Raw genomic sequence first — 26,460 nt, 5'->3', positions numbered from 1 at the left:
ATTGGATATATATTATAGGTTTATTAAAATGTTAGAGGATTTTATTTGGTTGCTTAATAAAGGTTAATTATATTTGATTTTATATTATAAATTGGACTAAAAAATAAAAGGGTGCAGTAACATTTCATAGGTAGATTTTTTAAGAATGCTTCCCTTTTGATAGTATAGATTAGTTCGCTTTTCTTGTTTTTCAAAAAGTATTTATCTTTTATATCATAATTTTGCTTCATTTCAAAAAGAAAATATTTATTTTCAAAACAACAACAAAATTCTTGGGAAATCTGTTTTTTTAGAGCAAAAAAAAGGTAACTATGTCCCTTTAGACTAATCTGTACTACTTTATGTCCTATTAGACTAATTTTTTCGAAAATGGCAGTAATGCCCTTAAAATTGTAATTTTTTGAAAAAGATAAATAATGAGTTCGACAAGCGGGATCGATCGATCCAGATTTACAAGTTACAGTGGATCGCTCGATCCCGATAATTATTCAGAACAAAAAAAAACGCGAAATATATACTGATCGACCTGGTCCATTTCACTCGATCGGCGAAGGTCGATTCCTTACAGATCGACCGATCCACTAAGAATAGATCGATCGATCCCGTGCCCAGGAAAGAATCCCAAACCGATTTTTTTGGTTTTGTATGATTATATCCGGGTTGATTCCCACTTGATTTGAACCGACCAAGCATGATTTCAACTTTTTAAGCTCGATTTCTCTGGGACAAAACCCTTAATTTCCCATTCACGAACAAAGGGAGAGAAAATCAAATTCTCACCCAAAGTTCATTAACCCTAACTCACTCAATTCTCTGATTTGGACGATTATTTGGCCTAACTCATACAATTTCGTGAGCTTTTTACGAATCTATCACTCTTTAGTTCGTTCTGCAAAGGTATGAAACTCTATCTCCACTTCTTTTTAGAGTTTGAAATTAGAAAGGTAAAAGGTAGATTTTTGAGTTAGTTAAGATATTTAGACTTCAATCATGTGTTAAGGTGATGATTAGAGAAGATTTTGTACACAATCATGGTTTAAATCATATTTTCGGGATAGATTTAGGGATTTTAGGTTTTTGTTATTAATAGATATATGTTGTATTGTTTTCAAATTTCAGGTATGGAGTTGGAGTTGCCTAATCGTTTATACGGTGAGGGATTGGAACCTCAGGTTAAGAAGATTAATAACAGCTGCCGACTAAAACTTCTCGAGTTGCTAAAAGAAAAAATGGAACCAGAATTCGATGAAGTTATGAAAGATCCCATTTTTTCACAGATTATGGTTATCCAGAAGAATGATCTGAAGTTTTCGGCGAGGTTGGTACACTCTTTTTTGTGTAAGGAGTTGATGACAAGCAAGAGACATGAGAAGTGGTTCACTTTCGCTAGGAGACCTCTGCGTTTTGGATTGCAAGAGTATCATGCTGTCACTGGTCTGAAAGTGAAGCGAGAGAATAACAGTGGGCTAGTGACATGGAAAGACGATAATGGTTTTTGGAGCAAGCAGATAAAGACAAATGGAAAAATAAATTTGCAGATCATAAAAAAGAAGCATTTGGAAGAGAGCAATACCTGGACTTGGGTTGATAGGGTGAGACTGATATATCTTTGCGTTATTATGGGTGTGGTGATGGGAAAGGATGAGAAGGTGAATATCCCGCATCTGTACATGAAGTTGGCGATGGATTTGGAGAAGCTTCGGAATTATCCATGGGGTCTGTATTCGTTTGATTTCCTTCTGAAGCAAATTGATAAAACAAGGCATAAATTAGAGCAGAAAGAGGGGTATCTGATGGAAGGATTCTTGTTTGGTTTCCAAATTTGGATAATGGAAGCTGTTCCTGCTTTAGGAGAGATTTGTGGCACAAAAGTCAGTAAAGATTTTACAGGTCCACTGTGTGGTAATTGGAGAGGATGTGCAAAATGTTCTTATGAAGATATCATTGGCGTTGAGAACTTATTCCCAGAAAACGTATGCAAATTTATTTTCAAATTAAAATATTTATTGTTTTGTTCACTTTACTAATGATTTGATTGATGTAGGGAATTTTGCATTCATTCATGGAATCCCACATAGATGGAGTGGTCCTTTTGGCAACTGATTTTGTACAGAAGGATGAGAAGAAAGATGAAAGAGTAGATCGTATTTTAGATATGATCAATAGTAAACATGATTGGAACAATCATGTTTGGGGAGTAAAAGAAGGTACGAACTCTGAATTTGAGGAATCTGGCGAAGAGAAAGGAGAGGATCAAACAGCTGATACTGAGAGAGGTGAAAATAGTCATGTTGCAGGGAATGTTGATGGCACAGCTGATGTTTCGGGAAGAAACAAGAGAAAGCATGCAGACCGAGGAGCAGAGTCAAGGAAAAAGAATGTTTTGTGCCACCTAGCTGCTTCATCAAAAGGAAATATTGACACAGATATGAAAAATTTCTTGGAGGATCTGGTACAAGCTTCTTTTACTGCTTTTGGGGAGAAATTCTGTCAGCAGTTCTCGGACAGGTTGGGTAAGATTGAGACTGAGGTTACACAACTCAGGACAGCTTCAGAGAGAACTGAGCAATTTGAGACCGTTGTAACCGACAGATTGGGGAAAATTGAGGCTGAGGTTACACAGCTCAGGACAAGTTTAGTGGTGACTGAATTGGTGGGAAAGAGTGATCAAGCAAGCGGTCCTAGCTTGACCAAAATCAACAGTGGTCCTAGCACCAGCAAAAAAGGAACTGCTCCAACAAAGAAAAAGGTAACTACTAAGAGAAAGAGTTAAAAGATGTTGAAAGCTTGGAACTAGGCGATGGAATGTAGGTCTTTGAAGCTAGGTTTGATGTAATATGTATTTGGAAGTTTGTATGTTTATTATGGATTTCGAACTTGGCGTTTATGTCTATTCTCTATTTTGAACATGAAACTTGTATGTGTAATTTGTAATTGTACGTGTTTGTCAACAGGCTGTAAAAAACCAAGAGTTAAAGACTGCTGATTCGTGTGTCAATTTACCTCGTGCAAAAGTTACTCAATCATCAGCTAGTGATCTTCGTATGGGTACACAAGAGTTTTTGGAAAGTTGCATGAAGAACCTTCCATTAGACACATTTGTGAAAGGTTTGAATCCTTCTCAAGCTAAAGTCGAAGATTCATTGGATTGGTTGGAACTTCCTAAATCATTGAAGAAGCCAACAGATTCATTGGAACTTCAAAAATCATTGAAGAAGCCAGCGGTCCGATTAGATGACCGAGATATAGAGCTAGACGGCGAAAATTTCCCTGATCGCTGCTTGGTGTTAGATGATCGATCCACACTTCGTGGACATCACAGTTTGTTTAAGGGATTGATTGAATCAGATCTCCTAACCAAGTTAATACGGCATGAAGATTAAACAAAGTCCTCCCAAACTGAAACAAAGTTACTAATATTCAAGCAAATATAATCTGAAAAACTGAAACAAAGTTGTCACAAACAGAAACAAAGTTACTAGAAATCAAGCAAAAGAAGTTTGTTAAAATTTCACTAAATTGTGAAGAACACAGCCAACAAATCCACTATATTGGCATCTTGCAAGTTGCTCTATTATGACCACCAAGACCACATCTACTGCACTTACGAGACTGACCCCCCTGTGATCCTTGTGATGATCGGATTTTGTCTTCAACAGTTTCATATCTGCGTTTTCTATTTCTTCCAAGAGATCTTCTTGTCTCAGGCGGTAGCACTTCAGAATTTTCCACAACTTGTGGGACAGACCAACCATCTTCAGGAACTGAAATGGGATTTATGCTTTCTTGATAAGCTTCTCTCCAAGCTCCCGTGGTATACAAAAAATCAGTCAATGTATATGGTTCTCTACCAACAAAGAAACCAGCTTTTATTGCGTGTCTACAAGGGATTTTCGAGAGGTCGTACTTCCCACAAGAACAAGTCCGTTTGTCCAAATCAACAAAGCAGTCAATTGTATCGCCTTTAACAAGCAGCTGGCTATCGGTTACAGGGTAAACTGCGAAAGTTTTCCCCTTTCCAATTCTCCTATCAATCTTTTCCTCCACATCTATGGTCAAACGGTGGGTGTGCTTTGAAATCAACTTCTTACGCTTAAAAAACCAACGTGTCAGCATTTCTCTAATACTGTCCAACAAAGGAATTACGGGAAACTCTCTCGGCGAACGCAACGCAGAATTTATCGACTCTGCAGGATTGTTTGTCCTAATGTCATACCTGTATCCATGAAATTGACATCTAGCCCACTTTCTGACATCTGCTTCCATAAGATACGTTCCAATTGCTGGACTGATATTGCAAACATGAGCAAACGTCTTCTTGAAATCAACCACTCTATAAGCCTTTGAAGCCTTAGAAATCAACCCAGCTAATCCCTTCCCCTTGAAATATGATATCACATTATTCAACAAATGATGAATACAGATACCGTGTCTCGCTAGGGGATACACTTTCTCCACTGCCTTCGCTATTGACACTTGTCTATCCGAAATAAAAGCCAAACCATTATCATCAGCAACAACAACTTTTAATTCTCTCATAAACCATTCCCAAGACTGCTCATTCTCAGAGTCTACTATCCCAAATGCAATAGGATATAAATTTGAATTTCCATCTATAGCAGTTGCAACCAGTAGCACCCCTTTGAATTTACTCTTCAAGAATGTTCCATCGACAACAATGACACGCCTCATGACTGTGTTAAAGCCTCTGATCGATTGACCAAACGCTATAAACAGATATCGAAATCTACCATCGACGTCAGTCTTGTAAGAGGAATGTGTACCCGGATTGGCCTCTCGCAGCATGTGCAAATATTTTGGTATTTTCCCATAACTTTCCTCTGGAATACCTCTAACAGCGTTGACTGCATATTCACGGGAATCCCATGCTAAAGATTCAGAGATCTCACATCCATAATCATTGCGCATAATCTGAACAATATCTTTCGCTTTAGGCCCTTCCTTGATACCTTCATATTTATGCATTATCAGATTGCCTATCGTTTTCGCTGAAGCTGTCCTTCCGGCACTGGTTTTGTTTGAAGGTGCGCAGGAATGTACACCGACATACTTCTTAATAATAAAATATGTGGAGCCCTTCAAACACTCAGCTCGAGCACCCCAAAAGCACACCTTATCAGCGCATCTAATACACCAAACTGATTTATTGGAGTTGGTAACTGTGTAGTGAAAGTTATGCTTCATTGCACATAACTCAAACCTCGCTTTCAAAACTGTTTTGTTGAGGAAAAGATCTCCCGTCTTAACCAATTCGACCACCTGACTCTTTGCCAATTTTTCTCTGTTTTCTTTTTCAGCATTGATCTTCTCAGCATCATCATCATCTCTTTCAACCTCGTCTTGCTTCATTTTTCCTTTCTTCTTCTCGTTATGCTTGTCAGCATCATAATCATCTCCATCAACTTCACTTTGCTTCATCTTCCCTTTCTTCTTCTCGTTATGCTTAGCCCCCTTAACAGTATTTGAAGCGGTCCCAATGTCACAAGGATTTCGCTTGTTCTCTTCACTAGTGCTTGCATCAGTTGGCATCTTATTAAGATCAATGTCGATCTTATTTGGATTTCCTTGCTTTGCTTTATAGCTGACACACAATTGAGTTGACTGATGCTTCTTACAAAACCCTAGAAAATTTTGAACTTGCCTTGAGTTTCCAATGATCACTGGTGGACAATTTGATGAATTGATCAATCCAATAGGAAGGTAACTCAACTCCAAATCAGCATCTGTTTCTTCAAAACCAAAATCCTCTATAACAATTTTCTGTAACTCTTCCAGAGAAGACTTCAATTCCAAAGCAAGTAACCTTCCCCCTTTCTTTTTATCAACATTAAAACTCCAACCTGAAGATACAACCAATTCCCAAACACCACATGAAGCATAGACATGAATCATGGTAGAAATAATGTGAAAATTTTGTGAAAATTTTGTGAACAATCAATGGAATATAGAAGACGGCTAAGAAGGTTGCCAAGGTATTTTTTGTCGTTTTTTTTTTGTTCTTTTTCGTTTTTTTTTTTTTTTTTTTTTAAAAATCGATTTTTTTTTAAAAAATAAAAGTGAATATTCTCAAATATTTTGTTTCCATATTTTTAGGAACTGATTTCTTATCCGTAGAATACAACTAATATGTAGAAATCAATTTCTACAGTTTTTTAGAATTATAGTAATGTTTAGAATTTGATTTCTACATGTTTTAGATTTATAGTAAATCTGTAGAAGTCGGTTTCTACATGTTTTAGAATTAGATTAATGTGTAGATTTTGATTTCTAAGAATTGTAGAATGCTAGGTTAAGCGCGGAATGTGTATTCTACATATTTGTAGAATACTCCTATTTACGTAGATCACGTATTCTAAATATTGTAGATTCAATGAAAAAAGTAGATTTCGTTTTCTACTTCGTAGAATGTCATTTCTACTTTTTTTAGAACATAATCTGAAATTTATAATTATAACTTTTTTATAACTGGAAAATATACCATTAAGTTCATATATGTATTTTAACAAATGTTACTATTTTTCCAAATTTTTTTTGTTTGTAAAACTATTTATTAAAATTATTTTCATAAATATTAAAGGGTATTATAGGAAAATATGACACAAAATATAGATTAGTCTAAAGGGACATAGTTACTATTTTTTTGCTCTAAAAAAACAGTTTTCCCAAAATTCTTTTACTTATGAATCAGTAAAACTAAATTGGAAAATGGCTTGTATAATAACATTGTTGGACAAAAATTAAAGTAACTAATCAGTATTCTCTCTCTCTCTCTCTCTCTCTCTCTCTCTCTCTCTCTCTCTCTCTCTCTCTCTCTCTCTCTCTCTCTCTCTCTCTCTATCTCTCTCTCTCTCTCTCTCTCTCTCCATCTGAACCAACATGATATAGATAGATATTTTAAAAGTATTTGTGATGTTGCACCATATCACTGTGGTTTAGTCTAATCTAATTTCTTATTCATTCTAATCATGCATAAAGATAATCAACGATGTTCCAATGAATTGTTCTTCAAGTTGGTAAGCGTCTTGCTCACATTATTGAATCTCACACTCTTTTTTATTTACTAAGTATATAATCATGCATAGAGATAATAAACGATGTTCCAATGGGTTGATGTTCTAGCATTATAAGCGTCTCACTCAGGATAGCTTATCAACACTATCTATGTGTGGGAGTCTTGAAAGAGTGCATAGTGGTATATTGCTTTCGTGCCTACATCCAACACTCAATTTCAATCAATTTCTTTTGGAGCTAATGTAGTACATGATTTAACCCCCTCATTATGGTTAAGAGATAGCAAAAGTGGTATGTATTCTTTCTTTCTTTTTTTTTTGTAACATGGTATGTATTCTTATTTATTCATATTTTTGACCAATTATTATGGTCAAGAAGTTCTACCGATATTATATGTAATATGTTTATTTACTTAAGGAAAAGCATTGTACTGATTATCTAGCCATCACGGAATGCCTAACATGTGTGGAAAAAGAAGAAGTGAACTTGCATGTTTTATCAAAACATATGTCATAGAAATTCATAACTATTCTTCTAAACTTAAAAATAAATTCTACCACAATATCCAATTGGTTTCCACATGAGTCAATATTGTTTCATAATCTTTAAATATCTCGGACAAGGGGATAACACTAAGAAACAAAAAAAAAAGACTTTTCAATTTGTAGTGCTTTTTTTTAAACTATACATAGTTCATAAATCATCATCATTTTTGGACATAAATTATCAATTTGGCCATGTTCTTTCACATGAGATACACGCCAGCTAAGTTGCATATGCTTTTTATGTTAAGAACTTTGATTTTAGAAATAATAGTTGTTTTCATTGTGAGTGATAGTAATTTAATGGGTATAGTGGTCAAAATGTGGGCAAGCTTCTTCCTAGTTTCTTGAGGTATACGTGGAATTGGAAACACTCCTACAGGAGGACAGCCAAGATACATCATGTGGTTAATTGTCAGTAAGTTTCCTTATATGTCACACTATCTTAAATCACTTCGAAATCCAACTAGAGCAAGCCTATAAAATAACTAATTCTTAAAGATAGATATGAAATTTGGAAACTCTTACTGATTATTTTAGTTAGAGATCAAATTTTAAACATATAGTTTTAAAATTTTCTAACAAAAAAAAACTATAATCAATGATCATTCAAGCAAGTTGAAGGGGAAACGAGAATCTAAAAAATAGCTTATACGTCGAGGTTTTTAGCTTTGCATTTTTCTCATTTTTGGCTTCCGAGCTTTGCCTATATCTTTGTCAAGAAGCCCTATTTTTCTCAGATTTATCTGTTCTCTCTAACATTTGCAGAAATCGACTATGACGAGCTCATCATCAGTCGTTGCCAGGTTAGCTACTTAGTCTTCATCGACTTTGTCTTTTTCTGTATTATCTCTTTGGACTGATGATACACCACAATCCACAACACAAGGGAAAGATCAAAATAACCATCTCACCTGAACCAGACAAAGACGGTTTAACTCCGATAGCAGAATCTTTAGCCGTTGTGAAGAATATTCAAACATTATGAATGGTACCTGCTGAGGTTACATATAAAGCAAGTAATCTATTGATTCTTAGAATGTTTAAAAGACTTGCTTTCTTGAATTTTTGAGAGTCTAACTCTATCTTTAAACAAGGTTAAAAAAAACAAAAAAAAAAATCTCTGTGTTTTATAAATTCCCAAAACAAGTATTAAAGCCCATAATAACACGAATGTAAAGGAAGTGCTAGTAGGCAGTAGCCACCTTTTTGATTACCAAAAAGAAAAAAAGAAAAGCCCATAATAACTGTATCACATACGTGAACCCTCCTAACTCTAACGTGACGGCACAGGAGACGTGATCTACTTGTCAAGATGCGCTGCATCAATGAATCCTCTGACGATGAAGATCCAATTTTGAACGAAGAGTACGCTTTTCGCGAGCACAATGTAATAACAATATAAAATTTTCCCCTTTTAATTGATCAGCGTTAGAAAATTAGGATCTCCTTCTTAGATTTTTCTTACGTGGACACTGATTTCACACTTATATGCAATTAACTTTGGGTTTTTGGATATACGGCTTTTGCAGGAATTCGATGATCCAGTTCATTCAACGGATCTGCACAAATTTGAAAACAGCGAAACAGGTTACTTTCGTGACCTGGCTGACATTTATGCTAGATTTGGACTCCACTCCTACAATTCCCGCATGGTAAAACACTCCCTCCATTTTTTTTTTCTTTTTTGGTTTAATAAACCAATTTTGTTAAGGTTAATCATATAGTTATGAACATTTGTGTTTCACATTCTCTTATGCTGAAATTCCTAATACTTTATGGTGGTGGGGTTGAGACCATTTTCTTGATTAGTACATGTCCCGAGAATTTAAACTATTTCTTCTTCGTCTTAATATCGTGTGTCTTTCGATCATACAGGGCACCAACTTCCAGTTGTCAAGAGTAGACAAATATATTAACTATGGAGTTTTCAGTTATTCCTTAACCTTTGAGGCCACGAATCCGGCAGACGGTTCTTGTGTCACTTTCCAGGCGCGTGTTCTTAGAGATGACAATGTAAAAGGATCCTACTACAGAATAATGACCGAAGGTTGTAGGATCACACCTGAAATTCCAGGTCAGTTTAGTCTTCTGTGTCATGTGATGATTGCCTTTTCAGGATTTGTGGGTTGAGTAAATATATGATTCTTTACCTTGCCTTCTTTTTTTTTTTTAATTTAAAATAAGGTACTAGAGAAATAATACATCGATGGGAGTTCGATGCAGAAGTTTACAAAGACACTCTACCTGAGTGGTATTCGGATGATGTATTGTTGCTCTCCAATGACCAGTTTTATCAAGTGAGAGCAACTCGTTCTATCATATTTCTTCTTCCTCAACCCTTTTTTTTGCTTTATATGTTTATTTTGTTGTTTCGCAGGTGCAAGATTCAGACGTTCTTGAAAACGATTGGCTTAATTTGTATGCCGAAGTTGCAATGTACACGCTGAAGGAAAACGACATGTCCTTGTTCGAGTCTTGGCTGCCTCTGGAGATCAAGAAGGTCGTTGTGCAGACTTTTGAAGATGTGAAGTCAAATGAAAAGCTCAAAGCCGGGAATGCAATCTTCTACTTCAGTTTCAAGAACTTGAATGCTCCTCCCCATGGTCTGTGCCAGGATCACAGAGTCATCATAAGAAGAAGCACTGATGGGCTTCCAGGACACGTTTGTCTTGACTTCAAGTCTTGCACCGGTCATAATATTTTCAAGGCAAGTTCGGTCTGAGACATATATGTTTGCTGATCCTAAGTTAATAAGACGACTCTACTCAGTATCTATAAGCTATGTTTTCATGACTGAATAATCATCTCCTCTGTTTTTTTTCTTTTGTTTCAGTGTAATCCAGTACTTAATAACTTGTCCGTTATGTCTTTTAAGTTTGTTATTTGGTTTTCCTCAGTTTTTTTTTCTATACAAAAAGCGTTGAATAATTTTCTAATCTACTGAAATACTAAACCCTATTGCGGAGGAGTGTCTGATCGATGCGGAAAAGGTTAAGCTCCTCGAAACTCTAAGGACGAGCATAATGGATTCTACATAATCCTATAAAATATTTTTTCTTTGAAACACAAATCCTAACTTCTTTAAAATATAATTTCTTTGAACAATGTTTCATGAGTCATCACGAGTCTTGATGACGGATACAGTCACAATCTCGTTTCTATTTTGTAATCTTGCGGACGTATGTGATTATTTACGTACTGGTAAAACACATCAAGTTAGAAAGCATCCAACGTGCAAAGCAGAATGAATCACATATAAATAGTTAAATAATTGCTTCCATATATATAAATTAAGTTTTGAGTATTCTTGCATACATTTCCTAGTTTTTTTTAATACATTATACCCAGTTTTAGTCTATTTACTAATCATACCATCAAAGGTTACTAACTGAGACTGCTGAATTATTAATGGACTATGGTACTCTTCATTACTGTTTACTTTCAACTAAACTACAAAAATAATCTTCGCTTCTCTATTAGAAAGATGCTTCATGAGTCTTTCTTGATATATTCCGAACAGTCACAATCACACTTTGTGGGTTTTAGTATTGGCTGCGCATGTGATTGATGTAAAACACCAATTTCAATTACGGTTCCATTATGCTACTAGACCACTAAACTTTTGCGTTTATCAATAGAAATCGCATGTACAAAATACTGTAATGTACATTTTTAAAAGGTCTAACACTGAGATGTATATTAATTAATAATAACGCATTACTAGATTTTGATCTGCTTTTGTTTAATTTTTAGATAAAATTGCTAGTTGATATTAAATATTATTTTTTGAATTTTGATCTACATATTATGTCAAAAATAGATATTCAGTGTTTTCATATCCGACCGGATTCGCGGTTGAACCGGTAAATTTGGTGATCAGTGTATAATATGATTCAATATTAATAAAAACATTGTTAATTAAAAATCTGATAAAACCCGATAAAATCTAAAAACTTATCATTAATCTATGATCTAACCATAGTTGACCTATTAAAAACCCATAGAAAACTGATAATATTTATAAAATTAAAATTTTATATACTTTTAAATTGTACATAAAATTGAAAAAGCTATTAGATTTTTAATTTTTGAACTTTGATGAATTCATTTACTATTCGAAAAAATGAAGAAATGATATTAGAAAAATCAAAATTTATTCATATGACAATATTAATTTTTTTTTCTTATTTATATTGTTTGAGAATGAGAACTAAGCTTTAAAATGTCAGAAATATTTCAAAATATAATTTATTATAGTTGCATTAAAAGGAATTTGATATGGAAGATCTCAATTAATACATAATTGACTGAGATATTTGTTTAGATTTATTTCTTTAAATCTTACCATATTTAAACTATATTTAAAGATATAAACATTACATGTTAGTTAAATTGTATAAGATATAGTTTTTAAAAATACTCTACCTAGGATCAAGTTAGGTCCATATTTCGTGTTACTGTTTTAATAGTATTGATTTTAGAATACTCACATGTGATATTCTATCGAAACTATATCTAAATAGTTTTGATCTTATATGTTAGTCCATAACTCATTTAAGTTAATGAGTTAGTGTTTTGACTTCTTTTTTTTTTTGAACTACAGTTAAAGAGTTAGTGTTCATGTTACAAATCTTCAAGATCCTAACAATTATTTTTTACTTTACTCAAATAGTTAACAAAATATAGTTTATTTCTATATTTGTATTAATCAACTAATTATTAACAATTATATATATTATTGGGTTTAATCTATTTTATATCATATTTACTTGATAATATTTTATATTTTAAATTTATTTTTATCAAAATTTTACTGTATTTTGACAATTTTTTGCTTTTTTTTTGCTTTTCTCATATTTTTTTCAAAACTAGTGAAGATTTACGTATATTATGGACCTGATGATAATCATTGTAGTATTTTTTCAAATCTCTCAAAAACATATTCTGTATATGATTAATATATAGAAGGTATATAACACCACAGTGATGTAACCAACGCAACAATCAACCAATATAAAAATTAGCCTTTTCAAATAAACTACTAATAGCTTTTGTGGCTAGAGGAGGAGGCACAGAGTTCAATAATATCGTTCAAGCAGTTTTGGTGGAGAAGAAATATGTCTTGGTTATTAGTCACGAGAAGACGAAGAGGATGATTTTAAAGAAGTTATCCAATGGCAACGGCCTTTATCTTATTAAATAAAATATTACGAAAAAATGTAAGGGAAAACTATAACCCAGTAGAGCAATTACAATTACTACAATATTGAAGGATAATGATATCAACTTTAATAATTACTAGATTTCCACCCGCACAACCGTGCGGGTATATATTTTCATATTTATATATATAGATATTTGTTTTACATAATTATTATATATTTTTAATGTTACTCACATATTTAAATGTTTGTATAATTATACCAAATATAATAATTTTATAGTTTTCATAGTAAATTAAAATCATCACATATATATGTTGCTTATTATATATTTGTCTTATTGAATTTGTGTTTGATTACTAAACTAAAATTTTTAATGCATGAAACAACATGTATGAAAACAATTTTGTATTTAATTTATTATAATCATGATCCGTAATTCAAATCGCTAGATTTTTTTAGTAATTTTTTTAATGTTTATTAATTTTATATAAGAAATTACTGTATTTTAAAAAGTTTAAGATAAGTTAAATTTTTATACATGTATTATATAGTTTACTAATATTAACCCAATCTACCAACATATTATATTTTTAGCATCAATATTTTATATTTATGAAAGTAAAATATGTTAACTTATCAATTTAAAATAATTTTATCATATTTTGTTCAATATAAAATTTTTATTTTAAAATGATAGATATTATTATAAAATTGATAAAATAGGATATAATTTTATTCTTTTAGTAACATTCCATTACTAATTACAAAATTAGTTGAAAATATTTATATTCAATTTATGACAATTAAGATCTTATTATAATCTTTTTCAAGAAATTTGTTAGAATTTTAATTTTTTTTTAAAAAAATTAAAAGATATAAAAGATATTATGATTAAAGTAGTTAAAAATATTATGTATATTAGCATTAGTGATATACATTTAATATAAAATTTAAATGATGGTCCAAATAAAAATATCACTCATCAAAAAATCATGATTTTTTATTTGATTAGAAAATAAATTTGAAAAAATTAAAATAAAAATAAATATAAATATTTATTTCTAACAAAATCTTTTAAAATTATAGTAAATGTATTTGTGAATTAATTAATTTCATTTTATTTAAATTTTCGTTTATAAACCAAAACTATATTTAATTTTAATTTCTAATTATATTTTATGATAATTTAAATTAAAACTAACTAATTTTTGAAAGTAAATTTAAAAAGATTTAAAAAGATTTTAAAAAGATTTTGTTAGAACATTTTAAATATATTCATTTGTATTTCAAATAAAAAGATAAAGATATTTAAAGATATAATAATGAATTTATGTTAAATATGATATTTTTTAGAAATAGTCCAAACTAAAAAAATCACACATGAAAAGAAGTCATGACTTCTATTTTAATATATAAGACTAGATCTCGACCCGCACAACCGTGCGTGTTTTTGTTTTCATTTATTTTTATATAAATATTTGGTTTTCAATTATAAATTGATATATATATATATATTGTGTGTGTGTCTATTAATTTTTAAAACATAATAAGTTTTACTGTACATTTTTTATTGAATAGATTGTTTCAAACTTTAACATGTATTTGTATCTTCTTCTATATATATTTTCGGATTATTATTTTATTATTAAAATCATAACTATATATATAAAGATTAGTAAAATATTGTTTTATTGTCATATTCAAAGACATTGTAACATTTCACAAATTTAAAAAGTTTTTAAAAAATTAAACTTTTCGCTTTATAGATTTATATTATCTAGTAAATAATTAAACATTTAGTTTTTGTTTAATTTTTAAAATAAACTATATAGTTTAAATTTGTTTTCATTGGTTTATGGTAGTAAAGATTAATCATTGTTAGATAATATATTTTTTGTTATTTAAAAAATATTTATAATTTTAAAAGTTAACATCAAAAAATATTTAAATATTTAGCATATAAAGGTATAATATACAACATTAAATTATATTTATTTAATTTATACTATCTATAAATCTAATAGATAATCTATTGTTTAAATCTAATTATTGATAGCCCAATAAAAATTTTCGGTAGGCCCAAAATTTAAATGATAAAATTATATATTAAATTTAACATGACTTTCTAGGAATAGATCCATTAGATCTATTTTTTTAAAAATTACACATGAATCAAAGTTGTGACTTCTGTATTAATATATAAGATATATAATGTTTATTTTCTTATTGGGTTCATATAATAAATAGTCATACCTTTTAATTAATGGTACTGCCACTGCAGTGATTTTAATGGTACCAGTAAGTGTGCAATTTCAAAGAAAAAGAGTAAAAGATTGATGTATACAATTTGACTATATACATAAAATACATGAAACTACTTTTATCTGGATTTATTAAAACAAGTATTCTATACTGGAATTGCAAAGATCTCCAAAGTTTTATCTATCATACTATTTGCATTCAGAGAAGAAGAGAATATTTATTACGCCCACAAGCAAATTTTTAGAAAATATGGTAGTACCTAGAGACTAGCTAAATATGGTGTCACTAAGGTCTGAAACTTGTATCATTACATAAACATAATGTTTCATTTTGTTAAAGAGGAAGAAGAAAGCGAGGAGGATGCTACGCTCATTGTGGCTACTTTCTCTTCATCATCTTCCAAGACGAACAATGACTCTGTATTCCTACAGATGCCATGAACTAGAACAACGGGCAAACCAGCCAAAACCCCGAGCAGAATACCACCGGTTACGTTGGTTAATAGAATAATACAGAGCGTGAGGACCAACAAAGTCAGCACCAAAGCAGAGTCATCGATCACACTGCCAAATATCACCAGTGGTTCGTTATCCCGAGAGTAGACATATAGCCATGCGATGATCAAGACAACGAAGACTGAGAGGTGGACAGGCTGCCAAAGCATGCTGATGAAGATAGCAACAAAGAAGATGACAAGATAATTGGTTCGGAAGATCATGATGTTGGTTTTGATTCGTTCTGTGGCAACAGTGAATGAGGTAGGAAGGCTAAGGGAGCTCCACTGGACAAGTTCAAGCCATGGTCTCCGAGAGCTAAGGCCTAACGAGATCAACCCTTTTGCTCGTCCCAACATGTTCTGGTTCGAGGAGGCATTTGCTTGGGATGGTATAGTGCCATACGTTGTCATGTTCTTTCACAAACGGCAAAATAAGACGAGAAGAGAGAAACGGAGAATATAACCAAAGGAACCTATATGAAGACAAGACTGTCAAGAGATAATAAATCTGAGGTTCTTAGATCCTCTCTCTCATTTGGAATGTTTTTATTTCAGGACATCAGAAGAGAGGCAGATACCAATGCACTAATAATGGAAAGGAGAGAGAGAGAGAGAGATTCAAAGGAATGGATGGAAACCCTTAAACTTATCATAGCAAAAACGTTAATGTTATAACAAGATTGTCATTACATGAATTTCAAGAACCATATTCTTAAAAGAGTTGCTAAACCTTATTGTCTACAACAAAGCATATATCAGCCAGAAACGTAGAAGACATTTAAACAACTCAAAGTACGGGCAACACAAGCATTCTACAGAAAAACACAAAGTTGTTTTGTATATATACCAGCGAAGCTCAGCACCCTCACTGGCTGCTGCTAGCATCAGAAGCAATAGCTTCACCACGATAAACCCTCCATGGTCCTCGATAGTACAATGGCTTCATCAGAGGCACCGTTTTGCCTGGGTGCTCTTCCCAAAACTTCTCCTGTTTATATAATAATATCAGTGGAGTAACCATAAGCATACAGCAGAACAAGAAGCATAACTTTAGTCTTGTAATTGATTCACATCAAACAGTGTAAGAAAGGTTTCAACTTTATCCCATAATCTCGATCAACACCAAGGAAAGGTTTCAACTTTATGCCATTTCTAACCCTAGAATCGATAACACTGGCGAAGCTTACCTTGTAAAGCTGCTCTGTAACCGCAGCCCCGATGACGCCGGTGTAAAAGGCGGCGACGTAGATAGTAATCAAAGCTGTGAAGGTTTTGGGTCGACGGTAAGGCTCGATCATCTCCCAGACAGCGAACCTCTCGAACTTGTTGTACTTATAGTCTGCGTATTTCCTCCATAGCGTGCTCCATATTCCTTGGGATTGCATCTCTCAAACCTTTAATCGTTTTCGCGGCGGCGCGTGAATCTGGAAACAGACACAGATTAAAAAAAAAGACTTTAATCGTTAAAATATTTATCAAACAGTCCTCATAGTCCTATTACGTTTAGGTTTTGGCCCCTTGACTTATCTTTACTTCCACTTGAGTCTTGAGCTCTGACTTTGTTAGTTCTTTTTTTTTCACCGAAAGATTATAGGGAAATCTGTTTTTTTAGAGCAAAAAAATGGTAACTATGTCCCTTTAGACTAATCTATACTACTTTATGTCCTATTAGACTAATTTTTTCCAAAATGGCAGTAATGCCCTTAAAATTGTAATTTTTTTAAAAAGAAAAATATTGAGTTCGACAAGCGGGATCGATCGATCCCACTTTACAAGTTACAATGGATCGATCGATCCCGGTCATTATTCAGAACAAAAAAAAACGCGAAATATATACTGATCGACCTGGTCCATTTCATTCGATCGGCGAAGGTCGATTCCTTACAGATCGACCGATCTGTAAGGATAGATAGATCGATCCCGTGCCCATGAAAGAATCCCAAATCGATTTTTTTGGTTTTGTATGATTATATCCGGGTTGATTCCCACTTGATTTGAACCGACCAAGCATGATTTCTACTCTTTAAGCTCGATTTCTCTGGGACGAAACCCATAATTTCCCATTCACGAACAAAGGGGAGAAAATCAAATTCTCACCCAAGTTCATTAACCCTAACTCACTCAATTCTCTGATTTGGACGATTATTTGGCCTAACTCATACGATTTCGTGAGCTTTTTACGAATCTATCACTCTTTAGTTCGTTCTGCAAAGGTATGAAATCTATCTCCACTTCTTTTTAGAGTTTGAAAATAGAAAGGTAAAAGGTCAATTTTTTGTCGCTTTTTTTGTTCTTTTTTCGTTTTTTTTTTTTTAAAATCGATTTTTAAAAAAATATAAAAGTGAATATTCTCAAATATTTTGTTTCCATATTTTTAGGAACTGATTTCTTATCCGTAGAATACGACTAATATGTAGAAATCAGTTTCTACAGTTTTTTAGAATTATAGTAATGTTTAGAATTTGATTTCTACATGTTTTAGATTTATAGTAAATCTGTAGAAGTCGGTTTCTACATGTTTTAGAATTAGATTAATTTGTAGATTTCGATTTCTAAGAATTTTAGAATGGTAGGTTAAGCGCGGAATATGTATTCTACATATTTGTAGAATACTCCTATTTACGTAGATCACGTATTCTAAACATTGTAGATTCAATGAAAAAAATAGATTTTGTTTTCTACTTCGTAGAATGTCATTTCTACTTTTTTTAGAACATAATCTGAAATTTATAATTTTAACTTTTTTATAACTGAAAAATATACCATTAAGTTCATATAGGTATTTTAACAAATGTTACTATTTTCCAAATTTTTTTTGTTTGTAAAACTATTTATTAAAATTATTTTCATAAATATTAAAGGGTATTATAGGAAAATATGACACAAAATATAGATTAGTCTAAAGGGACATAGTTATATTGAAAGATCAAAAGAGCAGAGCAAAGATTACACAAACTACATACTTTGTAAGTATATAATAATATAAATTGAAAATTTTGTACTCATTGTCTTATATTAAACCTCACACATGCATCATACATCAATAAGCTTTGCCTTGGTAGCAAATTATAAAGCAGTTAGTTAAGATACATGTGCGATTTGTCTATTCGCAAAAGTATCATAACATGCTTCGGGAAGGATTCTTTTATACCAACACAATGACAGATTTACAGAATAGTAAGCTCAGTGTTTGCTTGAGCAACCATAGATTGTTGCAGTGATAAATCTACAAATGTGACATTTCAACTTGATCCAGCTGGTTTGGCTGCATTCGTCTGCACGGATAGAGATTCCAAGGTAAACCCTTCAGGTCCCTTGGCTGGACTGATGCTGCAACGATCTGTGTTGTGCAGTCTGATGGCATCTTTTATCTTCTGGAACTGAAAGAAGAAAAAAAATCAAAGAAGAGAATGTCAAATAGTACTCAGAGACAAACCAACTGCGTTCAAGAGGTTCTGATCCACTGAATCAGCAAAAGCTTAAGGGAGTCACAATCAAGCTACAAATTATAATATTTGGGGTAGATCGTATCAAAGCAAGAAGCCAACGCAGTTCTATAAGTGTGAAGTGAAAGTGGTTTATGCTAGACCACAGTCACGGAAAAGGTGAAACTGAACAGCTAGTGTATGGTTATTTACCTTGGCAAGAGAACATGAGAAGGACTCAAGCTGGCCATCAGCTCCACGGTAAAAGTGGAAATAAGGAAGCACTTTGACGTTCAAACTCTTGCACATTGGTTTATTCTCATCAAAGTTTACTTTGAGGAACAATATATCCGGATGTTCCACCGCTGTCTTGCAAAGCTGGAAAGGTAATACAGCAAACAAGAAAATAATTGAAGTTATTATTATAGCTTCATCGAACAGAAAAGTCATAGAGTAACATGACACTTACCTTAGGGAACAATGCTCTACAAGAAGCGCACCAAGTTCCATAAAACTCTACAATGACTAGTCTCTCCCCCGCTTCGCTCAAAGCCTTCAAGAACTCTTCGGTTGAATGAATGTCAACCATGTTCGGTCCAGCATTCCTCTCCCACCATTTCGGTGGCTCTGTCTCCGCCACAGTCTCATCTACCTAAACCACAAACACACTCAAATTATAGCGGAAAGCATCACACTATTAAACTTGTACTTATCCAAAGCATCAACCTTTCCTAAACTTATGAGCAGCTCAAGAACATAACTTAGCTCCTAACAAACTGCTAGAGTTGTCTAAAAATCAAAACAATGAGCTAAGATTCCCTAAAGTTCATGTTTTGAGGCTCCAAAGTCAATCAGTTTCGAAAAGGGTATATGAATTACGGAGAGAATGTGCTAAAAGACAACAAAGTTGTTACCTTGACGCGAACCAACTTGCTCTTGGATCGTTTAAGAGGGATGTGGCTTGCGAGACCAGAAGACGGGTAATGAGCAGACGAGCACGATGGAGAAGACGAGAGCAGACGCAATCTCTTGTCGGAATTCAGATTCGGAGGCAAGCAAGGTTTCAGAGAGTAGTTGAGAGTGGTTGCAAAGGAGGAAGAGACGCGAATGGCCTGAACCGACGTCGTTGATAATCTCACAACTCCAGCCATCTAAATTCACCAGCACAGAGAGAGAGAGAGAAGAGAGAGTGAGATTGTTCTTAGCTCCGAGAGATCCCTCCAGAGAGAAAAGTGAGATTTCTCTAAAGAAGATCAGAGAAACTTGTCTGGTTCAGATTCTCGTGATATTTTCTCTCAATCATCATGTTCAAAATAATACATAGACGCGATTTCAACATTAAATTGGCGTTTTACCGCCGTTATTTACTTGGCGGCGATATGTTGTTGCGTTAGCGTTGAAAAAAGGTGTAAACGCGTTTTTGTTTCGTCTGTACTATCGTGTTTTAACACGGAACGCAAACAATATAAAGGACGGTTTTATGGTACAAGAAAGCAACTCGGTTTGGTTTTAATTCAATTCACATTTGATCTTTTTTTATTTTTGAAACACTCGAATAGATACCAAAGACAACAACAATATGAATCTTCAGCTACAACATCATTTTAACGAACGATTCAGCATCCAAATCAAAGAACTGTGTTTCTGTGGTGGAAAGTACCAATCTTGGCTTCAATGGTCGGTCTAAGACAAGTTCTGACAATTACAGACTCCAAAAATATCTTGTTAAAATCGTACAAAACCAACATAATCAAAACGCATAAATTGTCTGTAACAAATCAACATGCGTTTTATGTTGGATGCCTTTTATTAACAGAAGAATGAACCTTACATTTCCTCTGCTTACGCCCTTGGCAACAGAACGTTTGAAGGAAACCCTTCAGAACCATTGTTCGGTGCACCCTTAAGTCCCAAAATCGTACTAATGACATTATATATCTCAACATTCTCAAAAGAAGGCACTTTCTTCCCCTTTGCAAACATAGGACCGTGCCCCATGAATATAGTCCTCATCGAAAAGAACGCATTATCATACCCATGAGCTCCACCACACTCTTTCGCCTTACTCCTCTTCTGCACAACCTTGAACCCTTCACCAACCATTCCTATAATAGGCGGGATCCTATCACTCTCTACATAATGCAGCCTGCTAGGCAAATCCTCCTTGAGATAAACCTTCAAGTACTCTCCATTCTCCACTTTCCCCGACCCAAGTCCTTCGTTCATCTTAGCCACAACATCAGCTGGATCATGACCTTTAGGAGGCTTAATCACCAGCATAGGAGTGTAGTAATGAACCCAGCTGGCAGGAATATCGATCCAAGAAGCTAAATCATCGAGAACGATCACTTTCTTATCACAAGTCCCAACCATTCCATGATCACCAACCATAATCATAGTCACATCCTCGAACACCCCTCTCTTCTCCAACCCATCTATCAACCTACCAACCAACCTATCGATGTTAACAACAGCTTCAGTGATCCGAGGATCATCAGGGCCAACCTGGTGACCCTGATGATCCGGATCCTCGAAGTAAAGTGTCATAAAACTAGGAATCTCATTACTAGGCAAATCGAAGTAGTGCAAGATAGTATCAACCCTATCGTCAAAAGGAACAGAACCGTTGTAAACTTGACATAAGCCTTTAGGACAGTCCCAAGCCCCCTTGTGTACCTCAGAGCCAGGCCAGAAGTAAGTAGCTGCCTTTAAACCTTGGTTTACTACTGTTTCCCATAACGGCTCGCCTAGCCACCACTCCGGCTCGTGGCTAGCCATTGTGAAGACTTCCCCTGTTACCGGATCTATGAACCTGTTGTTGATGATGCCGTGGTGAGCTGGGTAGAGGCCTGTGACGATGGAGTAGTGGTTGGGGAAGGTTAGGGTCGGGTAAACCGGGATTAAACCGGTTTCTGCTTCGGTTCCGTTGGCGATGAGGCGGTGGATGTTGGGGAGGGTGGTTTTGTGTTGGTAACCGAAGCGGAAGCCGTCTGAGGAGATGAGGAGGACGACGGGCTTGTGGAGTTTCTTGAGGGGGCGGGCGATGGATCTGTGGAAAGGTTGGGACTTTGAGACTTGGTTTAGTGCAACGACGGCGTTTTGGGAGGAGGAGAAGAAGAGGAAGGCGAAGGCGGAGGCGGCGGAGAGAGCGATGCAGGTGATGATGAGGAGAGATGTGAAGATGAAGCAGCTTGAGATGGTTTTAGTTGAAGAATCTGAATCTGAGTTGTTGTTGTTGTTGTGGAGAAGTGCGATTGATTGGCTTGGTGGGTCTTCTTGGTCTTCCTCTGGTGTTGGCATCGCTTTGGGCTTTGTGTCGCCGGAGATCATTGATTCTCTCTTCTACTTAACTAATCTGGTCGATGTTTCTTATGGGAAAACTCAGAAAGTTGCAAACTTTGATCAGACAGAGTGTGTCTGAATAATTTAAAGTCAGACTCGGAGAGAGAAGAGCAAACGTGGGTTGCTTAAACTTTGAGCATTGGTCTTTGGACTCGTGGGCTTGGAGTGACTTGTACTTTCCGTTTTACACGGATCCAATATTCTTATAGACGCTTGTGAATCTGCCACGTTTCCCCGCTAATAAGCCTCCCAGTTGATTAGTCAACAGCTAAAGACAATGGAGTGGACAATGTAGTTTCGTCTCCGCAAGTTTTGCTTTATTGAATGGTTTAGTGGTTCAGGATGCCAACACTCTGATATCTAAGTATGGTAAGGTCGCTCTCTAATCAATTATCTCTCTTTGTGAAGTGTTTTTTAGTATCTCGCCTTTCTGATTCAGGTACATGCATCTAAATGTTTCTCCCCAAATATTATAGGTTACATTAGGGATGTTAATAACGTTATTAATCATTCGGAAAACAAAGCTATTCTATTATTTCATCAATAACGTTACAACTTTGAACCTAGAATTTGACGTTGTCGACCGCGATAGCAGGTGATTAGCATTAATTAACGTCGATAACAGCAAAACGAAAATGGATCACGTGATTCTGTGCGATATATTCAAATGTACTTAGATTAAAATGTGATAACTGATATATAATCAATAGACCACATTTTTCACGTTAGTGTTAATTATTACTCCCTCGTTTCATTATAAGTGTCGTTTTAAGTTTTTGCACACGGATCGATGAAACAATTAATTTTGTACATTTTCTATATAAAAACACTATTATATATACCTAACCATATTTCAACCAATAAAAAAATAAATTTTGCATTTAAAATCGAAAACAACACTTATTTTGTAACGAAAAAAATTTTCTAAATCGACACTTAATATGAAACGGAGAGAAGAGAGTATATATTTTTTGGTAAAAAGAGAGAAGAGAGTATATATTTTTTTTTTTTTGGTAAAAAAAGAGAGTATATATTATTAACTCTATAATAGTTTAAGCCGACGCATACCATTGAATGCTGGTTATACAGCTAACTTACATTTTCAAACTTTCAGTGTATTAATGTACAATGGTCATAAGCCAAGTAGTCAGAAAATGTCCACTTGTATTGAAATAAAATAAACTATCATTTTCGTTGATATTTCTAAAGAGATCCAATAAATGTAGGATATTCTAGAGTATGTATATATCTCATTGGTAACAGCAGTGCATTTAGGGACTTTAAATACAACTAACTTTCACCAAATACATATAGCCAAGTCGTCGGTGCTAGCAGCTAGCTAATGATTTTGCGACAACCCAAATCAAATCCATACTAAATATATTTTGATTTAAAAATACAACAAACTTTTACAAATATTTAGTTTAGTTCGATTTACAGTTTGATTTCAATATACCTATAACCATAAAATCCATATTGAGACAAAAGTTATCTTAAAGTTTCAATACAACAATTTATGTGTTAAGCCCTTTTTCAAAAAAAAAAAAAAAAAAAAAACAAGTTATGTGTTGGGTTATTCATCAATTTATCAGAGACTAATGTTATTTAAGTTCAACTTATGTCTAAATAGTAAAGGGGAAATACAACAATTTATGTTTTGTTATTCATCAATTTATCATGTTCTCTGAGTCATGTTGCTCTCGGTGAGTATTATCCAAAATAACATTTGACCTCTTCTCTTATTCATTTGCCGATACATTGATATATGAACTAAAACAGTAGAATACATCAGAACCTAGGAAGAAACTGACGCTATTATTAAGCTTCATTTTAGTTGCATTGTTTCTCCAGTGGGCATGAGAAGGCTACGAGTAAACAATGAAGAACCATTGTTCGGAGCTGGTCGGAGTCCAAGAATCTCTGCAACGACATTGTAGATCTGAACATTCTCAAACGACGGCACTTTCTTTCCTCTCCTAAACCTAGGACCATGTCCAATAAAGATAGATCTCATAGAGAAGAACATGTTGTCGTATCCATGATCTCCGTAACACTCTTGAACGTTTGTTCTGTTCTGTTTAACCATGAGACCTTCTCCGACCATTCCTATAATCGGAGGAATCCGAGAACTGTCGGAATAATGCAGCCTTTCTGGTAACTTCTCCTTCAAGTAAACTTGCAAAAACTCACCGTTCTCTACTTTCCCTGAGCTCAAAGCTTCGTTCATCTTCGCCACGACTTCAGTGTTCTTCTCACCAGGATTCTTGACATCTTTGCCCCACCGAGGATTCATCACTAGTACGGGACTATAATCTTGAATCCACTCTGCTGGTATCTTGATCCAATCCGCTAAATCATCAGCGTAAATCACTTTCTTGTCACAGTTAGTAACCATTCCGTGATCACCAAGCAAGATCACATGAACATCACTAAACATCTTCCTCTTCTTCAAACCCTTGATGACTCTACCGATCATTTTATCGATCTTTGCGACTGCTTCAGTGACACGAGGATCGTCAGGGCCATATTCATGACCCTGTACGTCCGTTTCTTCAAGATACAGCGCCATGAAATCAGGGATCTCGCTCTGTGGAAGATCGAAGTAGCTCAAGATCGTATCAACTCTTTCTTCTAACGGAACCGAAGCATTGTAAGGAGCTTTACAAAACCCTTTAGGACAGGTCCACGAGCCTTTGTGGACGTCAGCGCCTGGCCAAAAGTAAGTGGCAGCTTTGAGACCTTGGTTTGTTGCGGTTACCCACAACGGCTCGCCTAACCACCACTTCGGGTCTAGGTTTCTTTTGAAGAGTTCTCCGGTTACTGGATCGGTGAACTTGTTCATTATTATACCGTGGTAAGCCGGGTAGAGACCGGTGGCGATTGAGTTATGGTTTGGGAACGTCATGGATGGGAAAACCGGGATTAAACCGGTTTTAGCTTCGGTTCCTCGAGAAATGAGGAGATCGATGTTTGGAGTGTCCGTCTTGTATTGGTAACCGAACCGGAAACCGTCGCTGGAGATTAGTAGAACCACCGGTTTAGTGAGTTTCTTGGAGTGGTGGGGTTTCCCGGTGTGTGACGATGGAAAACTCGAATCATTGGCAGTGGCAGCTACGATGAGGAAGGTGAGAAAAAGAAAGCTTAGAGATAACTTGCACAAGGGGTAACCGGAAAAGCTGTACCGGGCTGGGTTAGTTTCCGCCATTGAGCGAGAAAGGTTTAATGGTGGTGGTTGAGCTCAACAACATTCATGTTACTTTTATAGCCGGAACTTTCCTTTTCCTTAGTATATAATAATCTCTCGTTTAGTTTTTTTCTTTAACCTAAACTATTGCTAACATAAGAAAAGATCCACTGTATTTAGTCAAAAAGAAAAGAAAAGATCCACTGTATTATTTATTAACTTTTATAACGATCTAACTGAATAAAAATATACCATTTGTAATTTGATATATGCGTTATAAGCATGAAAGTAAATCTGTCCAGTAGAACCGTAAGTTGTAAGTCAAGAACTCAACAAGTAGTATAAAACTGTAAATTAAACACACACTAAATTCTGTTTCTTCTAATATTTTAACAATGAAGAACCCGACAATAGATGTTGTGAGTCTGTGACATGTGACGGATTTTTTTTGGTTATTTGGAAGTTCTGGGCCTGGACGTCTAGAACTATATATTTTCCACAACGAGAATCAAATTCGTATCCTCCTAGAAATCTGCGTTTTCAACTTATATGGATTCAACCACTATATTTTTTTCTAAACCACTAATTCGATTTCACGTGGTTATAGTCTTAAAAAACGTAGTATAAACTTTTGCTTTTAACTGCACCATGTATAAAGGCATCTCCAATAGGACACTATAATTTTATCTATATTTTATTCTAAAATAAAGTAACTCTATTATAGAGTTGGATTTGCTCCAATAGTTCACTCTATAATAAAGCTCTATTATAGAGTGAAATATATAGTAATTTTGTTTTTTTACTTCAAATATAGAGTAAAAAAATAAAACTATTCTATATTTCACTCTATTATAGAATAATTGAATAACTCTATTATAGAGTGAACCACTGAAACAAATCTAACTCTATAATAGAATTACTCTATTTTAAAGTTAAATATAGAGTAAATTTTAGTATGTCCATTGGAGATGGTCTAAACTTTTGCTTTTAACCGCACTATGTATAAACT

The 26,460-nt window shown here is 34.3% G+C and overlaps 8 protein-coding genes across 8 annotated transcripts; 2 read left to right on the top strand and 6 right to left on the bottom strand.

The window, feature by feature from the left end:
• The first annotated feature begins 287 nt into the window (after positions 1–287).
• LOC125609851 lies at positions 288–4,230 on the top strand. The gene is made up of 3 exons (XM_048781365.1): positions 288–1,973; positions 2,045–2,749; positions 2,955–4,230. Exons 1-3 carry the CDS (start codon positions 1,095–1,097, stop codon positions 3,381–3,383), a joined length of 2,013 nt encoding a protein of 670 aa, XP_048637322.1. The 5' UTR covers positions 288–1,094; the 3' UTR covers positions 3,384–4,230.
• On the bottom strand, positions 3,547–5,370 carry LOC125575945. Its single transcript, XM_048735366.1, has one exon. The coding sequence runs from the start codon at positions 5,368–5,370 to the stop codon at positions 3,547–3,549; it is 1,824 nt and encodes a 607-aa protein (XP_048591323.1).
• A 3,274-nt stretch (positions 5,371–8,644) lies between these two features.
• LOC106372060 (UPF0725 protein At4g29550-like) lies at positions 8,645–10,494 on the top strand. The gene is made up of 5 exons (XM_048781360.1): positions 8,645–8,964; positions 9,107–9,229; positions 9,453–9,651; positions 9,762–9,874; positions 9,955–10,494. The coding sequence occupies exons 1-5, from the start codon at positions 8,890–8,892 to the stop codon at positions 10,297–10,299; spliced, it is 855 nt and encodes a 284-aa protein (XP_048637317.1). The 5' UTR covers positions 8,645–8,889; the 3' UTR covers positions 10,300–10,494.
• Positions 10,495–14,972: 4,478 nt separating this feature from the next.
• On the bottom strand, positions 14,973–15,936 carry LOC106387206 (PRA1 family protein C-like). The gene has a single exon (XM_013827058.3). It carries the CDS (start codon positions 15,909–15,911, stop codon positions 15,330–15,332), a length of 582 nt encoding a protein of 193 aa, XP_013682512.2. The 5' UTR covers positions 15,912–15,936; the 3' UTR covers positions 14,973–15,329.
• Positions 15,937–16,127: 191 nt separating this feature from the next.
• LOC106387390 (uncharacterized protein At4g29660) lies at positions 16,128–16,944 on the bottom strand. Its single transcript, XM_013827276.3, has 2 exons — positions 16,688–16,944; positions 16,128–16,488 (listed from the first exon to the last, which is right to left on the bottom strand). Exons 1-2 carry the CDS (start codon positions 16,883–16,885, stop codon positions 16,366–16,368), a joined length of 321 nt encoding a protein of 106 aa, XP_013682730.1. The 5' UTR covers positions 16,886–16,944; the 3' UTR covers positions 16,128–16,365.
• A 1,516-nt stretch (positions 16,945–18,460) lies between these two features.
• LOC125609844 (thioredoxin-like 2-2, chloroplastic) lies at positions 18,461–20,245 on the bottom strand. The gene is made up of 4 exons (XM_048781341.1): positions 19,840–20,245; positions 19,395–19,577; positions 19,139–19,303; positions 18,461–18,880 (listed from the first exon to the last, which is right to left on the bottom strand). The coding sequence occupies exons 1-4, from the start codon at positions 20,074–20,076 to the stop codon at positions 18,743–18,745; spliced, it is 723 nt and encodes a 240-aa protein (XP_048637298.1). The 5' UTR covers positions 20,077–20,245; the 3' UTR covers positions 18,461–18,742.
• Positions 20,246–20,566: 321 nt separating this feature from the next.
• Positions 20,567–22,453, bottom strand: LOC106387483 (ectonucleotide pyrophosphatase/phosphodiesterase family member 1-like). The gene has a single exon (XM_013827377.3). It carries the CDS (start codon positions 22,253–22,255, stop codon positions 20,768–20,770), a length of 1,488 nt encoding a protein of 495 aa, XP_013682831.2. The 5' UTR covers positions 22,256–22,453; the 3' UTR covers positions 20,567–20,767.
• Positions 22,454–23,977: 1,524 nt separating this feature from the next.
• LOC106372079 (venom phosphodiesterase 2-like) lies at positions 23,978–25,525 on the bottom strand. The gene has a single exon (XM_013812210.3). The coding sequence runs from the start codon at positions 25,470–25,472 to the stop codon at positions 24,093–24,095; it is 1,380 nt and encodes a 459-aa protein (XP_013667664.1). The 5' UTR covers positions 25,473–25,525; the 3' UTR covers positions 23,978–24,092.
• Positions 25,526–26,460: the final 935 nt, after the last annotated feature.

The sequence above is a fragment of the Brassica napus genome, chromosome A1 (assembly GCF_020379485.1).
Source record: "Brassica napus cultivar Da-Ae chromosome A1, Da-Ae, whole genome shotgun sequence".
Classification (NCBI taxonomy): domain Eukaryota; kingdom Viridiplantae; phylum Streptophyta; class Magnoliopsida; order Brassicales; family Brassicaceae; genus Brassica; species Brassica napus.
This window is presented reverse-complemented; position numbering and strand designations above follow the sequence as displayed.

What these genes read in the sequence shown, in the direction of transcription:
- LOC125609851 (XM_048781365.1), top strand. Translation starts at nt 1,095, where the DNA reads ATGTTGTATTGTTTTCAAATTTCAGGTATGGAGTTGGAGTTGCCTAAT. An exon ending in AGAACTTATTCCCAGAAAAC is followed by an intron (nt 1,974 to 2,044) that starts GTATGCAAATTT and finishes TGATTGATGTAG; the next exon opens with GGAATTTTGCATTCATTCAT. An exon ending in CTGCTCCAACAAAGAAAAAG is followed by an intron (nt 2,750 to 2,954) that starts GTAACTACTAAG and finishes GTTTGTCAACAG; the next exon opens with GCTGTAAAAAACCAAGAGTT.
- LOC125575945 (XM_048735366.1), bottom strand. Translation starts at nt 5,370, where the DNA reads ATGAAGCAAGACGAGGTTGAAAGAGATGATGATGATGCTGAGAAGATC.
- LOC106372060 (XM_048781360.1), top strand. Translation starts at nt 8,890, where the DNA reads ATGCGCTGCATCAATGAATCCTCTGACGATGAAGATCCAATTTTGAAC. An exon ending in ACGCTTTTCGCGAGCACAAT is followed by an intron (nt 8,965 to 9,106) that starts GTAATAACAATA and finishes CGGCTTTTGCAG; the next exon opens with GAATTCGATGATCCAGTTCA. An exon ending in ACTCCTACAATTCCCGCATG is followed by an intron (nt 9,230 to 9,452) that starts GTAAAACACTCC and finishes TCGATCATACAG; the next exon opens with GGCACCAACTTCCAGTTGTC.
- LOC106387206 (XM_013827058.3), bottom strand. Translation starts at nt 15,911, where the DNA reads ATGACAACGTATGGCACTATACCATCCCAAGCAAATGCCTCCTCGAAC.
- LOC106387390 (XM_013827276.3), bottom strand. Translation starts at nt 16,885, where the DNA reads ATGCAATCCCAAGGAATATGGAGCACGCTATGGAGGAAATACGCAGAC. An exon ending in TTACAGAGCAGCTTTACAAG is followed by an intron (nt 16,489 to 16,687) that starts GTAAGCTTCGCC and finishes TTATATAAACAG; the next exon opens with GAGAAGTTTTGGGAAGAGCA.
- LOC125609844 (XM_048781341.1), bottom strand. Translation starts at nt 20,076, where the DNA reads ATGGCTGGAGTTGTGAGATTATCAACGACGTCGGTTCAGGCCATTCGC. An exon ending in GCAAGTTGGTTCGCGTCAAG is followed by an intron (nt 19,578 to 19,839) that starts GTAACAACTTTG and finishes TTTGTGGTTTAG; the next exon opens with GTAGATGAGACTGTGGCGGA. An exon ending in TCTCATGTTCTCTTGCCAAG is followed by an intron (nt 18,881 to 19,138) that starts GTAAATAACCAT and finishes TTCTTCTTTCAG; the next exon opens with TTCCAGAAGATAAAAGATGC.
- LOC106387483 (XM_013827377.3), bottom strand. Translation starts at nt 22,255, where the DNA reads ATGATCTCCGGCGACACAAAGCCCAAAGCGATGCCAACACCAGAGGAA.
- LOC106372079 (XM_013812210.3), bottom strand. Translation starts at nt 25,472, where the DNA reads ATGGCGGAAACTAACCCAGCCCGGTACAGCTTTTCCGGTTACCCCTTG.